This window comes from Phalaenopsis equestris, unplaced genomic scaffold (assembly GCF_001263595.1).
Source record: "Phalaenopsis equestris unplaced genomic scaffold, ASM126359v1 Scaffold000224, whole genome shotgun sequence".
In the NCBI taxonomy this organism is placed as follows: domain Eukaryota; kingdom Viridiplantae; phylum Streptophyta; class Magnoliopsida; order Asparagales; family Orchidaceae; genus Phalaenopsis; species Phalaenopsis equestris.
This window is the reverse complement of record NW_018164666.1, coordinates 7,555,638-7,570,929: the sequence shown is the minus strand read 5'-3', so window position 1 is coordinate 7,570,929 and position 15,292 is coordinate 7,555,638. Positions and strand designations below refer to the sequence as shown.

Genomic DNA, 15,292 nt, shown 5'->3' with positions numbered 1-15,292 from the left:
CAGCCATCTGATTGTAAACCATCCTTGCTACATTTCAAAATTTGTCCCATCTATTCTTCTATATCAACTACAACATTTTCTTTTTTTTGCAAGGTGAGTACTAGAACCGATATTTAGGGATTCTTAATTTTGTTTTCAGCTAATATGTTATGCATTGAAGCACACTATTTAACTGCAACATTGCATATGTAGTATGAAAGACATAAAATATATATCTTTTTCATAGCTTCTATTTTTAAATTTTTCTATTTTGCTATGTGATGTAAACAACAAGTTGCAATTCTTTATAATGCTCTTCGGTCATGCACAATAATTATGACTTCTTTTACTAATAAATATATGCATCGTTAAAGATTAACATATAAATCCCAACGTTTTTTATGACTACTTTTTTCTTCTCTTCTTTATTTTACTTCAAGAGGCATCATTCTTTATCTTATAATGTTTTTACTTCCAAGTCCACTACCATCATCATCATTATTAAAAACAAATATAGAAGCACAGCTCTGAAATCCATGGCCATAAAATTGTAAAATAAAACTAAACTCGCAAAACAAAAAAAGTTGCCTTCCTTCCTAAGTTTTAACTCCATAAGATATGGGGCCAAATCTCTTTTCCAGATTGACCAAAGTCTTCTTCTTTTATATTGTGGATGCCACACAGCCATCTACGTAACTTAATCATAAAGCAAATTAATCATTCAATAGAAAAAAAAGTTATCTCCCAATTTTACAGTCAGTCTCCCACAATAGCAAAGTGATTAATCATACTCCCTAAACAATCCACCTTTAAGTAAATCTAACCATTAACAATAGCTGGAATCCACAAAGCTAAAGTAGAGACATCAAAAATAGAACATAGCAAGTAACATCACTACTATAGTTGTTGGTATAGCTCCCTATGTTTAAGACATCTCTGTTAATAACTGCAAAATTTTTACTCATAAATAAACTAGTCTATCTCTACAATAAAATTTCATTCAAATTTCAGGTAAAGCTCCCTCCTTTTACACAAATCTCAATTCTGTAGCTGCTCTGAATCTTCCGAAATCTTAGAAGAGGATAAAGTTCATCCCTTCATGTCGGCTTCAGATCCTGAAACATGGCATCCCACCTCATCTGCTCTTTGTTTTTGTATCCAGCCCATTTTTCTTCTTTTGAAGCAAGCAGCACCAGTGGGTTCTGTGAAGCCGGACTACTCTTGCCAAGCTGAAGCGCCTTAACTCCACTGCAGACTGCATCAGTGATCAGCAATCTTCGTTTCTTCACCGTCTGCCGCCGCTCGCCGCCGACGAGCCTTGGCACGACCACGACAGCCTTGCTTTCATGGTGGACTAAATTGTGAACATACCTGTCGCAATATCACATCGTTTTCATATTATGTATAATTGCATATAAATTTTCTGAAATCTATGGGGCGAAATTCACCTCCAACCCCTCTCCAGATCTACCTATGCTTAGAAATGATGTTGAAATGTTGTTGTTACCTTGCCAAGCAGTCGCGGGTTTTGTGGACGGCGGTGAGGAGAGCGACGAGGGGTCGGGGAGGCTGCCGCCTGCGGCGTCGGTGGCGGCGGTGTTCTTTAGCAAGCTTGAGGATCTGGAGGCGATGCTTGGCGACAGAGATGCCCATGCTGAGGAGAAGCTGGTGGTCGAAGTGGATGATATCCTCCTCTTCCAGCTCGTTCTGGGAGAGGATGAGAGAATACTCGCAGACCAGACTCTGGTCCAGCATGGAAGATTTTGAGAGCCATGAGTACCAGTCCATGGCCATGAATTTTGCTGCTGAGCTTTCTTTTCTTCTGAGAGCAGATTTCAGTTTCTGAGTTTATGAGAGGATATTAGGTGTGGAATTTGTATTTATGTGAATTTTTTGTATAGTAGTGTTGTACTATGTGAAATTTATATATGTGCCACACATTTTTTTGTTTATAATTTATAGTACTGTACATATTGGTTTTTAAGAAATTGATTTGATCAATCTTTAATTTATGCAAATAAAACTGTGATTTTTAGTGTATTTAAGATTTCTATGATTTGGGAAGAAGATTGGTAAACAGAAGCATTAAAATAATATTTGCAGTACATATGGGGAGATAACTGTGGATTGTCTGTTTTCAGCATGCTATTTGGGAGCATGGGGATAGATCTATGGATGGGGTTGGTGGGGTCCGCGGTGGAGCTATCATTGGTTATTTTGGTCATGGGGTGGCCCACCCTGGGGTATCAAATTCACATGGAGGATCTGATGGGTGTTGGCCGAAACCCCAACCCAGCAGAGAGCAGAGTATATATATATATATATATATATATTTCGACGGGTAAATAAATAATTAATGGTAATAAATATGGGTTGAGCTAAGAAAATAGATGTTGAGTTAAATATCAAAGCCTAGGTCACATGTCAACCTTAGGTTATTTATTTATTTATTTAATAAGTTGGGTTTTAGGGCAAATCCCTTGTAATATTCAAGGTAACTCTATGTCCGATTAGATTAAGTTTAAAATGTTAGTTTTATGAAAGAGGTTTTTAGCAATTTTTTAATTTAATATTTTTTGATACTCGTCCTTGAATATTTTATGGTCTATTTTGGATAAGCTAAAGTTATTTGAGGAAACTCTTGTTCAAAGAATACAGTGACTATTACAAATTTTTTTGTCATAAAAAAATCAGACCACAATTTTCTGGCAACTAAAATCAGGTTGCGAAACACAGCTTCTCATCACAGTTTTTTGAAAAAATAAGTGAAATTGTGTTTTGCAAACGCCAAAAAAATTGGTGAGATGTCATACCACTATAGCACTGTTGCCCCAATCGTACCCTTTGCATATACTAGAAACACAATGACAAAAAAATATCATGAAGGATTAATCAATTAAGTTAATGTTATTTTGTATTATAACACACAAGAAAATAAAGGAAAATGTACATACATACCAATCAAGTCTAAATAATAAAACTTAATTACTTATTTATTAAAAGTAAGATAAACATGCATACCACTTAATTCCTATGTACTTACGTATTTGTCATCTACATTTCAATTTTTACATACATGTCATTTTAGCTATACATGAAAAAGTGTATTTCACTTTTTAAAAGTTAAAATGATGGCATTTTCTTATGTGAAGTGAAAGCTTTAGGCGGTATAAACGTAAAAAGACGTAAAGTATAGGTGTTAGATATGTAAATGCATAAGAAGAATTGAGTGGTATGTATGTACTGACCATTATGAAAATTGAAAGGACTTCTTATCATTCATGAACTAGCCAAATCATAGTAGTAGGTAATGTTTTAAAATAAGTGAAATAAAAACAAAATAAAAGTTTTGCATGAGGAATTGACTTAAACTTTAGAGTATGATTACAATGAATTGAACTAATTACATTCTAAATATGATTTTTAAGAATAGGGAGCCAAGGTCCTTACATGAAAATTAGATCTAATTGGTTGAGATGTAATATTATAATTAAGTATTTTGTTTATTTTCTATTTATAACGAATGAAGACAAAAATAATAATAATTGCAACTAATGTGGAAAGGGCTTGAAGTTTTGATTGTCATGACATGGGTTTTAAACTCAATACTTATGACTCCAATTTAGTGGAATTTGAGAGATTCAAAAAAATAACTCCAAATTATTACATACTTGGAGAGATTTTTACATATTATGAGTACGAGAGCTCCCTTTTGGGTTAGTTCTATAAATGCACAAATAAAAAAGAGAATGATTTTGCATGTGAAAAATGTCAAATGAGAAAATTTCGAGATGCCAAAACCAAATAAATAAATTTCGCCCATTGGTGAAAGTTGTGCAAGAATTGAATATGGCAATGTTGAGGGGGTCATATGCTAGTGACTTAACGTCTTTATAAGAACATTGAAGGAAAGCAATTGTAAGAGCAACATCTTCAAGCAATGTTGACCCAAATGACAATAACAATAAGTAGTATTATTATATACAATGATGTATCACTTGCATTATTCTTGATTATCATTTTATTATATGCAAAACTTTACTATTGTTATTGTCCAATCTTATTATATAATAGTCATTTTTTGTAGTCAATTTATTAGAATGTCATGTAGTGAGAAATTGGAGTCACATGATCATCATAAAACATACTATAGTGAGTAGCACATTATGCATCATAAAATGTAAATTTACAGTATAAAATTACTACTGAAATGTAATTAGCAATGCTTCTGGCAAGAAGCTAAGAGTATCCTTTATGTTATAAACTATTATGAGCATGTGAGTTACGCTACTTCATCAAGGAATAGTGTCGTAGTGTGGCCATTGTCATTGAATCAGCTTGTGTTGTGCATCCAACAAGAGTGGAGATGAGAACATTTTCTTAAAGTTTGTGTTATTTTGACCCTCAATTATTGAACTAAGGTAAAATGACACTTTTGTAATGTGGTACCGCGCACCTACCACATCTCACCTACCGCTCACCTACCTCTCACCTACCACTCTCTTGCTTCTATAAATAGAGATGGTGTGAGGCTTATGAGAGCAAGGGAAGAGATCTTAAGCTACCACAAAGGAGGAGAGAATAACTAGAGAGCTAGAGAGGAGGAGAGCATCTTGAGACCTTGTATCAAGGTGTCGCTTGAGAGGGAGGTCATGGAAGGAAGATGAGGGCGCATCTATATGTATAAACTATGTATTCTCCATTTCTTTTGCCTTAGTGAACTATTTGATTGATTCCCTCCCGTGGACGTAGATCCAATTGGATCAAACCACGTAAACAATATGTGTTTGCTTGTGTTCTTTGTGTTTCACTTCTATGCGAGGAAGTACATATCTCACAACAGTTTGAAACTATAAATAAAAACTTGCTTATGAACTAAATTTGAGCCATATTTATACATTCATATGTTTCGTTTGTTCGCCTGATCGACCCCACCGACCCAATCAACGCAACCGACAATCATGTGTCAACTCGTTCGATCGACCACATTGGCCCGATTGGATTTATCAAATTTCTTTTGTCGTCTCGTCCGCTCGGCCCCACCGGCCTGATCAGTTTTGCCAACCATTTCTTTCTAATGTGGCATCATTGTATGTTTGATTCACATTGTCAGTCATTAACACATTCACACTTGTTCCCTATTGTGTACTTATGAGCATATGCCCTCATATGCTCTTTACAAGCATTCGTGCCTCCCATAGGTATATCACTCGACATAATTGCTCTATGATAACTTCGCGTCTTGCACTCACACTAGTATTCCCTCACCCATTTTCTTTGCATGTCATTTTGCATGATCATGACGTGCATGTTTGAGTTTGCGTGAGTCACTGTTCACACACACTCATTCCATATATCCACGTGTCCTATTTGTGAACGGCTTCCACATCAAGTCTACCCAGTATGCAATTCTCTCCCATGAGAATTACCTCACCTTCTCTTCTTACGATGACACAGTCATGGGTTTTTCTCCGAGCCACTACGTCCACGACACACCCACCCTTTGGGTCACTACCTCCACGACACACACACCCTTTGAGCCACCTCCCCCTCAACACGCATACCCCCGAGTCACCACTTCCTCGGCACACTCATCCCTTGATTCATTGCTCCTCGCACACTCACCCTTCTAAGTCACTGCTCCTTAGCACACTCAATCTCGAGTCACTGCCTGCTCAACTCACTCACTCCTGAATTATTGCTTCCTCATCACACTTATCCTCATTTGTGTAGTATGTTTTGGATGCTCATGACTGCACCATCGGCACATTCATCATTTGTATAAGCCACCGTATACTAGTGATAAATATTTGTGATCTCAAGATAGTACCCTAGACTGTCACATTACACTGGATCATGTTACATTCGCAAGTGTTAACCGATCGTCTGTACGGTGAAGCTGGATCGCTAGCTAAGTGTCCCTCTGCTGGTCACAATGTGGCATCTAGTATTGCCCACGAGGATGCCTTAGATGGCAATACTACCTATCACACCGTGGACCAACATGAATATGTTGTATTAAAGTTTAAGGGGTTTAATGGGTGTCATTTAGACTTTCTATTTCTTAGGAACTATTTTAAAAGTATAAAAATCTACATATTTTTATTACTTTATACATTATATTTAAAAAATACATTTTGGGGTCATCGAAAAGGACTACCTATGGGACGACCCAGGTATTTCATAGACCTTGGTCACTGATAAACCGCCATTTATATGGGAACCTGAGAGATTCACTCTCTGCCTGTATGGATAGGTGTGAGCTTTGAAGGCATCGAGACGCTCCTGTGACATAACTGTCCTTTGTGACACTCATTGTTAGTCGTTATACAAGTGTAAGCAAGATTCCTTTAATCAAGAGTATTCTTGGGCACTCCCAAGATATAATTAACAAAAGAGATATGTCCCTTTGAGAGTTGCTCTTGATTTCAGAACAAGGACAGACGCTTGAATCTCTGGTTGTAGGTTGCTTTTGTAGGGTCTCCGTCATGGATATGTTCTAAAGCATTTTCGATCCGATCGCATTTCAGACATATGCTTTTGGGCTATCATGCAAAGTTTACTCCACAAAAGTTCTCCACACATTTTTTCTCATTTATCTTCATTGTTGTATGTCCCATCCTTTTTTATTTCTCTTCTACAGATCTTCCATATGATCCGAAAAAATGATTTACTCAGAAAAAGCAATGATACAATGATAAACAAGCTGGTGACTCTTTTAAAAAAAGAGAAAAACTGACAAAAATAGAGGCACAAGCAGATTTTATTGAGAGTAATATGAGCGTGAAGCCCTACAGTCGACAGTGTCCTCCTAGGAGGAAGAGATTTGACAATTGAGGTTCGTGAAGGAAGTTGATATTGTTGGGGCTGAGCGAAAACCAGTCAAGGACTTTAAGAACTTTCTTGCGTTTAAGATCATCATTCAAGACCACGTCCAAGAGGCTAATGATAGGGTACTCAACGTTGAGGCTAAGGAGCAGCAAAAGTGGTTCAACGAAGAAGGATTTATCCAAAACTTCCTGAATGGGAGTCAAGCGGTGCAACAAAACTGGGCTTGTCGTGGAGAGGCTCACTCCCAGTCAAGCTTCAAAAGATTCTCCATTAGATATTGATGGTGAGGTTATCAACAGTGAACTGAAGAAGCTATTCTCTGGCAGCAACAAGAGGGCGCAAGAGAAAATTATGTCGATCAGCGCTTTATTCATATTTTTAGTGTCTCTGTTTGTGTCATGTTGTATGAGCTAGACAGATGTAGCTACTTCTTTTTAAGCTTTGAATTTTCTATTTATTGGTTAGAGTGATGACGTTTGAGCATTACTGATGTATCTATTGATGATCTTGCTTAGTTATTTGATTTCATTGGCTATCCCCCCCCCCCCCAAGCATATTTCTTTGTTTTATGTGTCTTTCTTGTGATAATGATGAGGCATATTTTTTTTTCATATCACAGTAGATATCATTTAGAGGTTCTAGCTTATGAAGAGGTTGTCGTGGGAATAAATCATAAGTGGCCTTTAACCTGTCCAGGGCTGTGTATCAAAGTATTACTCAATGATGTTAGCTCATATGGGAGAAGCCAATGGAAGACCACTGAGGTAGCTCATAAAAAGTTGTTAGTTGGAGCATTACTTTCTTATTAACATATGCAGAAGGGGCTAGGTGTAGTCCACTAAGGACAGTTAACCTATCCAGGGTTGTTTATCAAAGTAAAAACTCGGCGATGTTAACACGTACGGAAGATGTTGGATTGAATTCCCTTGGGATTAATTGTGCACTGACTAAGATGCAACTGAAGTTGTGTATTTCTTAGGTCAAGAGCATGAAGTGGCTTGTGAATAAATAGTTACACTTTCTGGAGATGTCCTCCATATATAGGAAAGCAAGTAAATGGTATTCATTTAATAAGTAGGAGATATATTGACATCTATGCAAGATGTGATGTAATAACAAAAAATAATAGACATAGACTGAAGACTATATGCCCGGAGTGTTATTAGTAGTACTTGTAAAGATTTTTTGCATACCAATTATGGGGCATGATTTTTTCCTCTGAATCGTTAAGCTTGAAGGTTTTAGACTTGATCATGGCAGTGACAATGTACGAGCCCTCCCAGAGGGGGGCAAATTTATTACAATGCAAACCACTACCAGCGGCTTTAATACTAATCAAGACCATGTCTCTGATGGAGATATGCTGAGGCTTGACTCCTTGGTTAAAGTGATGGACAACCCTTTGGGGGTAGGGGTATGTAACATCACGTGTTTCTGGAAGGAGGACCAAATATCGCCTAAGATTTTTCTTGTTGCTATCCGAGTCAAAAGTTTGAACTCTTGAATTTGGAACTCTGATATAAACTAGGATGATAGCCTCATATGTTGAAGTATAAGTTATTTGGAGTTTCCTTGGTTGGAGTTCGTGATGTGGTGCGGTAGGCCCAAATAAAACTGTAAAGCTCTTCAACCCACTACCCCCATCCTTTTCAAGACAAATCTTCAACCCTTTGAGCAAGGTGTGATTTGTCACCTTAGTCAGTCCATTTATCTCAGAGTGCGCCATGACAGTGTGAACCAGCTGAATGTGAGGATCCTTGCAGAATGACATGAAGATATCCCAGAGAATTGAGTCCTGTTATAGGTGATAATCTTCACGGGGAGTTCAAAGCGACAGACAAAATTTTTCCAAACAAACTGCTTTGCATTTGCCTCAGTGATCTTAGTGAGCGGCTCCGCTTCTACTCATTTGGCGAAGTAGCCGAAATTTAAGATGATCAATTTCCCTTATCTAGTAGGGATTATAAATGGTCACATGATATCTATTAGGCAAATGGACAGTGACTCAAAAATGACTCAAGTTCTATTGGCGATGCGTGCGCAAGATTGGAGTGTATTTGACAATGCTTGCACTTTTGCATAAAGACCATGCATCTTATTTGATCGTAGGCCAGTAGAAACCATGTCTCATTAATTTAAGAGTGGGAGCTCTACCCTCATGGTGCTTTCTACATATCACGGAATGGACCTCTCACAGAGTGTGATAAGCTTTAGATGAGGGAAGAAGCTTGAGATACGAACTTATAAATGTTTTTTTATAAATTTCATTCCCAACAAAAATGAGCTGGAAACCATGCACCCAAGGCAAACTAACGAGGTTCCATTTTCGGGCAACATTCTGTCTCTAAGGAAGGAGATGATGGGGTCCATCCTAGATGGTTTCTTTAAGTCATCTATAGACAATATCACCTAAGGGCCTTGGATGCTAATAAAATATATATCTTCTCGATACACCTTCTTTTAAAATGATCTCCAGTTGTGGAAGTAGCAAGCTTGGAGAGGACATCGACTCAGGTGTTCTGTTGTCGAAGAATGTGAATGAGCTACTATTTTTCGATCTGGATGAGAAGTGTTTTCACTAGACTGAGATGTTACACTGGTTGAAAGTTATATGCATCAAATTCTCCCTCTAATTGGGATGCGACGAGTTGGAACACACTACCCTCAGCCTTCTCAAGACGAGTCTTCAACCCTTTGAGCACGGTCTGATTTTTCACCTCAGTCTTTCGTTCGTCTCGGGGTGCGCCTTGACATTGTGCGCCAACTGGATGTGAGGATCTTTGCAGAATGACGTGAAGAACTTCTTAGAGAATTGAGTCTTGTTATCGGTTATAATCTTCACAGGGAGTCCAAAGCAACAGACAAAACTTTTCCAGACAAAATGCTTGACATTGGCTTTAGTGATTTTAGCGAGCGATTCTACTTCTACCCATTTAATAAAGTAGTCGACAACTAAGATGTTGAATTTCCATTATATAATAGCTATTGGAAATGATCTCATGATATCTCCTCCCATTGAGCGAAAGGCCAGAGACTCAGAAATGACCTAAGTTCTATTGGCGGTGCATGCATAAGATAGGAATGTAGTTGACAACTCTTGCACTTTTGCACAAAGTCTAGTGCATCGTTGAAGGGCTCCACAACATCCTCTACAAGGCGGGGTGGTGCCAAGTGAGCTGCATGAGATGGATGAGTGAAGCTGGTGGTATACAGGAGGTCAACATCCCATCTTGGAAGAGAAAATGTTCCCTCCCGAGGAGGGGACTGGTATGAGCTTCTTTGAGCGACACAGTTCCTGTTGGCCACTGAATTGGTGTTAAATGAACTCCATCAAGTGGTGTAGGCAGCGGTTGTTAAGCCCAACAAATGAGCTATAGGATCTCTAGTTGATACTCCTACATTCCATGTATTCGGTCTTCCAGAGGACCCGAGACACCTTCATCGGCAAGATAACGTCTCTCAAGTCGAGAAGATGAAGAGGCAAGCCGCACTTGGATTCATGATTGCTCAGGGAAACATGGGTGTTGAAGTGTGATGCTCCGTTGTTACGATCATTGTATCTGGTAGTCATGTATTGAGACTTGAAAGTATTTCAGTAATGGGATTGTAGTTTCCCGCAGACGGTACTAAACTGATGTGTGCTAGAAAATACGACAGTAGAGTGATATATTAACATCTTAGTGTTCTACGAAGATTCAAAACACACTCAGAAAAGAGAAAACAATTAGTTGTGACGCCAGAAATTTTTTACGTAGAAAACCCATAAAGGAAAAAACTATGGGATCTAATAACGCTAATGAATTCCACTATAAAATGATTATTTCAGTTGCAACCATTTGTTCCACGTGCGGAAAGGGTTACAAGGTCTCCCAAGTTTCAACGTCTACATATGGATGAATTTATTGCAATGAACGAGCGGCAACGGATAGCGATCGGTGGCAGCTGGCAGGTGGTGGTCGACGACGATCAGCGGTAGTCGACCACGACAAGAGGGATGTTGGACTTAGCTCATTCTCTAAGCTTCAAGCTCTTCCTCAAGCCTCAAGCTCTCTCCCATCTCATAGAGGGATAGGGATCTATTTATGGAGTCACAACTGCAATAAAATAAGAGAAGTTGAATCACTATGATCGGACAGCCCAGAGATGTTCTCTTTATCGGACGACGTTTGATGAATATTCGGGTGCCTTAACGATATCAGAATTGAGCGATCTTGGGCTGGTTAGATTTTTCTTGTCGAGACACTTGATTTGATTATGAACTCGTCGGATTTGACATTCATTTGACCTTCCAAATGTGCCCGAAAAAGTTTCAAATATAGTTTAATGTTTCTATTGGACCAATCTTGATACCATTAGGTTTGTCTCATCGAACCGATCAATTTGACTATAAGTTTGTTGAAATCGGAGTTCTAGACTTTTGATTGAAGTTTGAAGGTTTCTTGTTCAAAGAGGTGAGTTGAGATTCTTTTAGCATCTCAAAATTTGTACAAGATGATGAGAATTTGTTAATGACGTATCAATTAAAAAATAATATTTTACTAATATTTTTCTTTTTATTTTGCACTTGAAATTTTATTTTAGTTATTGCAGTTGCTCTGATCCCTCATCATTAAAAGAAAAGAATCTAAGTTATACATTAAAAAATACCCCACGTGCTGAAGGGAGGAGAGAAGAAAGAAAGCTTGATTATTTGCCAAGAGAGGGATTCATATCATCCTTACAATTCCATTTAACTCCTCTTAAGGGGAAAGGACACAAACCTATAAGAAAGAGGTACATAAATATGGTAGACCATGCTTGCCCATGTGCTAATTCATGTTCTAATTGTAGGGTACCGGTAAGCGCCAAGCAACTACCACGGCCCGGACAGTGGTGATATTGTCCGGTGATAAATTATTATTATTTTTATTGGATTTTTTTACGCTTTTCTTTTTTAAAGATAGTTGTTACTTGTTATATTCAGTTTACAAATTTTTTTACCGTAAAATATCATATTTTATCATCAAATTTTGACTCAAAATTATAAACAATTTTGATATTAAGGGCCTGATTGGGGCAACTGCAGCTTATTGAATAATCTATGATAAGCTTATTAAAAATAATCTACTGATAAGATAGGTGCGATGACTATTACAAATTTTTATTTTTTTGGAAAAGCTAGACCGCTGTCAGAAAGTTCCCACCACACCTAGATAGGTGCGGTGTGAAAATCTTGTTTTCAGCGTTTTGAAAAAGCATAAGATGTCAAAACACAGTTTATACAAACATGTCAGGTGCGTTTTCAAAACACCACAACACCAAATAAGTTGCCCCAAATGGACCCTAAGATTTTTAAAGAGTTTACCTAAAATTTAGGAGTGTTATTCTATGTACTTTTATATTGTTTTACCGACTCTCATTACATTTAGTGTTGCTCTATTTATAGATGGATAGCAATAGTATGAAATGACAATTACACCCGTGCATCTCTTTTAATCATTCAATTCAAATCATTCGACTTAATGTCGTGCGATCATTCAATATCTGACAGATCGTCCTCTTGTCGGTTGGTTTTTACATGGATGGTCTTCTAGTTGGCCAACCTCTGGTTTACCCGACCTTCGTATCAATTTACTTTCGTTTAGCCTCTAGAAAGAAATCATGCATGTGTTCAGTAGTCATTTGGGTCGATTGACACTATGTTGGCTACATAGCGAGCGGTGGCAGCGGGCAGGTGGTGGTCGACGACGATCAGCGGTAGTCGACCACGACAAGAGTGATGTTGGACTTAGCTCATTCTCTAAGCTTCAAGCTCTTCCTCAAGCCTCAAGCTCTCTCCCATCTCATAGAGGGATAGGGATCTATTTATGGAGTCACAACTGCAATAAAATAAGAGAAGTTGAATCACTATGATCGGACAGCCCAGAGATGTTCTCTTTATCGGACGACGTTTGATGAATATTCGGGTGCCTTAACGATATCAGAATTGAGCGATCTTGGGCTGGTTAGATTTTTCTTGTCGAGACACTTGATTTGATTATGAACTCGTCGGATTTGACATTCATTTGACCTTCCAAATGTGCCCGAAAAAGTTTCAAATATAGTTTAATGTTTCTATTGGACCAATCTTGATACCATTAGGTTTGTCTCATCGAACCGATCAATTTGACTATAAGTTTGTTGAAATCGGAGTTCTAGACTTTTGATTGAAGTTTGAAGGTTTCTTGTTCAAAGAGGTGAGTTGAGATTCTTTTAGCATCTCAAAATTTGTACAAGATGATGAGAATTTGTTAATGACGTATCAATTAAAAAATAATATTTTACTAATATTTTTCTTTTTATTTTGCACTTGAAATTTTATTTTAGTTATTGCAGTTGCTCTGATCCCTCATCATTAAAAGAAAAGAATCTAAGTTATACATTAAAAAATACCCCACGTGCTGAAGGGAGGAGAGAAGAAAGAAAGCTTGATTATTTGCCAAGAGAGGGATTCATATCATCCTTACAATTCCATTTAACTCCTCTTAAGGGGAAAGGACACAAACCTATAAGAAAGAGGTACATAAATATGGTAGACCATGCTTGCCCATGTGCTAATTCATGTTCTAATTGTAGGGTACCGGTAAGCGCCAAGCAACTACCACGGCCCGGACAGTGGTGATATTGTCCGGTGATAAATTATTATTATTTTTATTGGATTTTTTTACGCTTTTCTTTTTTAAAGATAGTTGTTACTTGTTATATTCAGTTTACAAATTTTTTTACCGTAAAATATCATATTTTATCATCAAATTTTGACTCAAAATTATAAACAATTTTGATATTAAGGGCCTGATTGGGGCAACTGCAGCTTATTGAATAATCTATGATAAGCTTATTAAAAATAATCTACTGATAAGATAGGTGCGATGACTATTACAAATTTTTATAAATTTTTATTTTGGAAAAGCTAGACCGCTGTCAGAAAGTTCCCACCACACCTAGATAGGTGCGGTGTGAAAATCTTGTTTTCAGCGTTTTGAAAAAGCATAAGATGTCAAAACACAGTTTATACAAACATGTCAGGTGCGTTTTCAAAACACCACAACACCAAATAAGTTGCCCCAAATGGACCCTAAGATTTTTAAAGAGTTTACCTAAAATTTAGGAGTGTTATTCTATGTACTTTTATATTGTTTTACCGACTCTCATTACATTTAGTGTTGCTCTATTTATAGATGGATAGCAATAGTATGAAATGACAATTACACCCGTGCATCTCTTTTAATCATTCAATTCAAATCATTCGACTTAATGTCGTGCGATCATTCAATATCTGACAGATCGTCCTCTTGTCGGTTGGTTTTTACATGGATGGTCTTCTAGTTGGCCAACCTCTGGTTTACCCGACCTTCGTATCAATTTACTTTCGTTTAGCCTCTAGAAAGAAATCATGCATGTGTTCAGTAGTCATTTGGGTCGATTGACACTATGTTGGCTACTCGACTGATCTCCTATCACTATTTTGACCTGCCTTTGAATATTTTTATTTATTCTCATACACCCTTACTTGGGAAGATATATTGTGGTGGACACCGTACGCGCGGATTGATGGTATTCTGGTGATATTGTGGTACAATACCACTATAATACTATCAAATTACTATTATATATGTTGTTCTTGAAGTATTATGGTGATATTGTGATGATATTGTGATACCATCAGAATACTACCAATTCACACCTATTTCATCTCATCTTCACATAGAAAAATCAGTTAGGAATATTTTGATTATACAAATATGTTAAGAAATAGTGAAATAGATAATTGTTTAGGGTTTAGTTTATTTTTCTCGTATAATCTTCAGTTGAAGATCTCATTATTAAATTTATTTATTTATGAACCATATTTAATTGTTTTTTTCAGAAAATTAAATCATTAAAAAAGTAGGATATATTGGATGATATATTGAATTTTACTTGTATAACATCAGCATTTAATTTCACGCTTAAGACTAATGTATTTTATTCATTAAACAAATATCGATGAATTAGATTGATAATCTAATGATATTATAAATTTATATAATAATATATGTCATTATACACAATGGCCTTTAAGAGAATCAACAATTAATGGTACGTTTGTAGTTGAAGGTAGTAATTTATAGTTAGATATTTATAAACTATTGCAATTATCTTAGGATTGGATACTTATAATCATAACAATTGGCAATGGATTGTGTTTCAAAGTCATGGCAATTGGCATAATATTGTAGTTCTTCTTCATTGCTTAGGCTGTCAGTTTGGCTCGTTGTTCGTGAACAGTTAGTGTTCGGCTCGTTAACGAACACGAACAAATTTTTAAGCTCGAAATGTAAAAGAGCCGAACACGAACAACAGTTTGTTCGCTCGTGTTCGCGAGAAAAAAAAAATTATATAATATTTTATATAACAGCATATTACATATATTATTTATATAATAATATATTATATATATTTATGTCTAAATTTAAATCATAAC

At 36.8% G+C, this 15,292-nt stretch overlaps 1 protein-coding gene across 1 annotated transcript; it reads right to left on the bottom strand.

The window, feature by feature from the left end:
- Positions 1 to 829: 829 nt before the first annotated feature.
- Positions 830 to 1,866, bottom strand: LOC110023503. Its single transcript, XM_020722959.1, has 2 exons — positions 1,487 to 1,866; positions 830 to 1,350 (listed from the first exon to the last, which is right to left on the bottom strand). The coding sequence occupies exons 1-2, from the start codon at positions 1,771 to 1,773 to the stop codon at positions 1,077 to 1,079; spliced, it is 561 nt and encodes a 186-aa protein (XP_020578618.1). The 5' UTR covers positions 1,774 to 1,866; the 3' UTR covers positions 830 to 1,076.
- Between the last annotated feature and the right edge of the window lie 13,426 nt (positions 1,867 to 15,292).

Coding starts and splice junctions, on each gene's coding strand:
- LOC110023503 (XM_020722959.1), bottom strand. CDS start 1,773: ATGGCCATGGACTGGTACTCATGGCTCTCAAAATCTTCCATGCTGGAC. Junction 1,351..1,486: donor ACCCGCGACTGCTTGGCAAG/GTAACAACAACA, acceptor ATATTGCGACAG/GTATGTTCACAATTTAGTCC.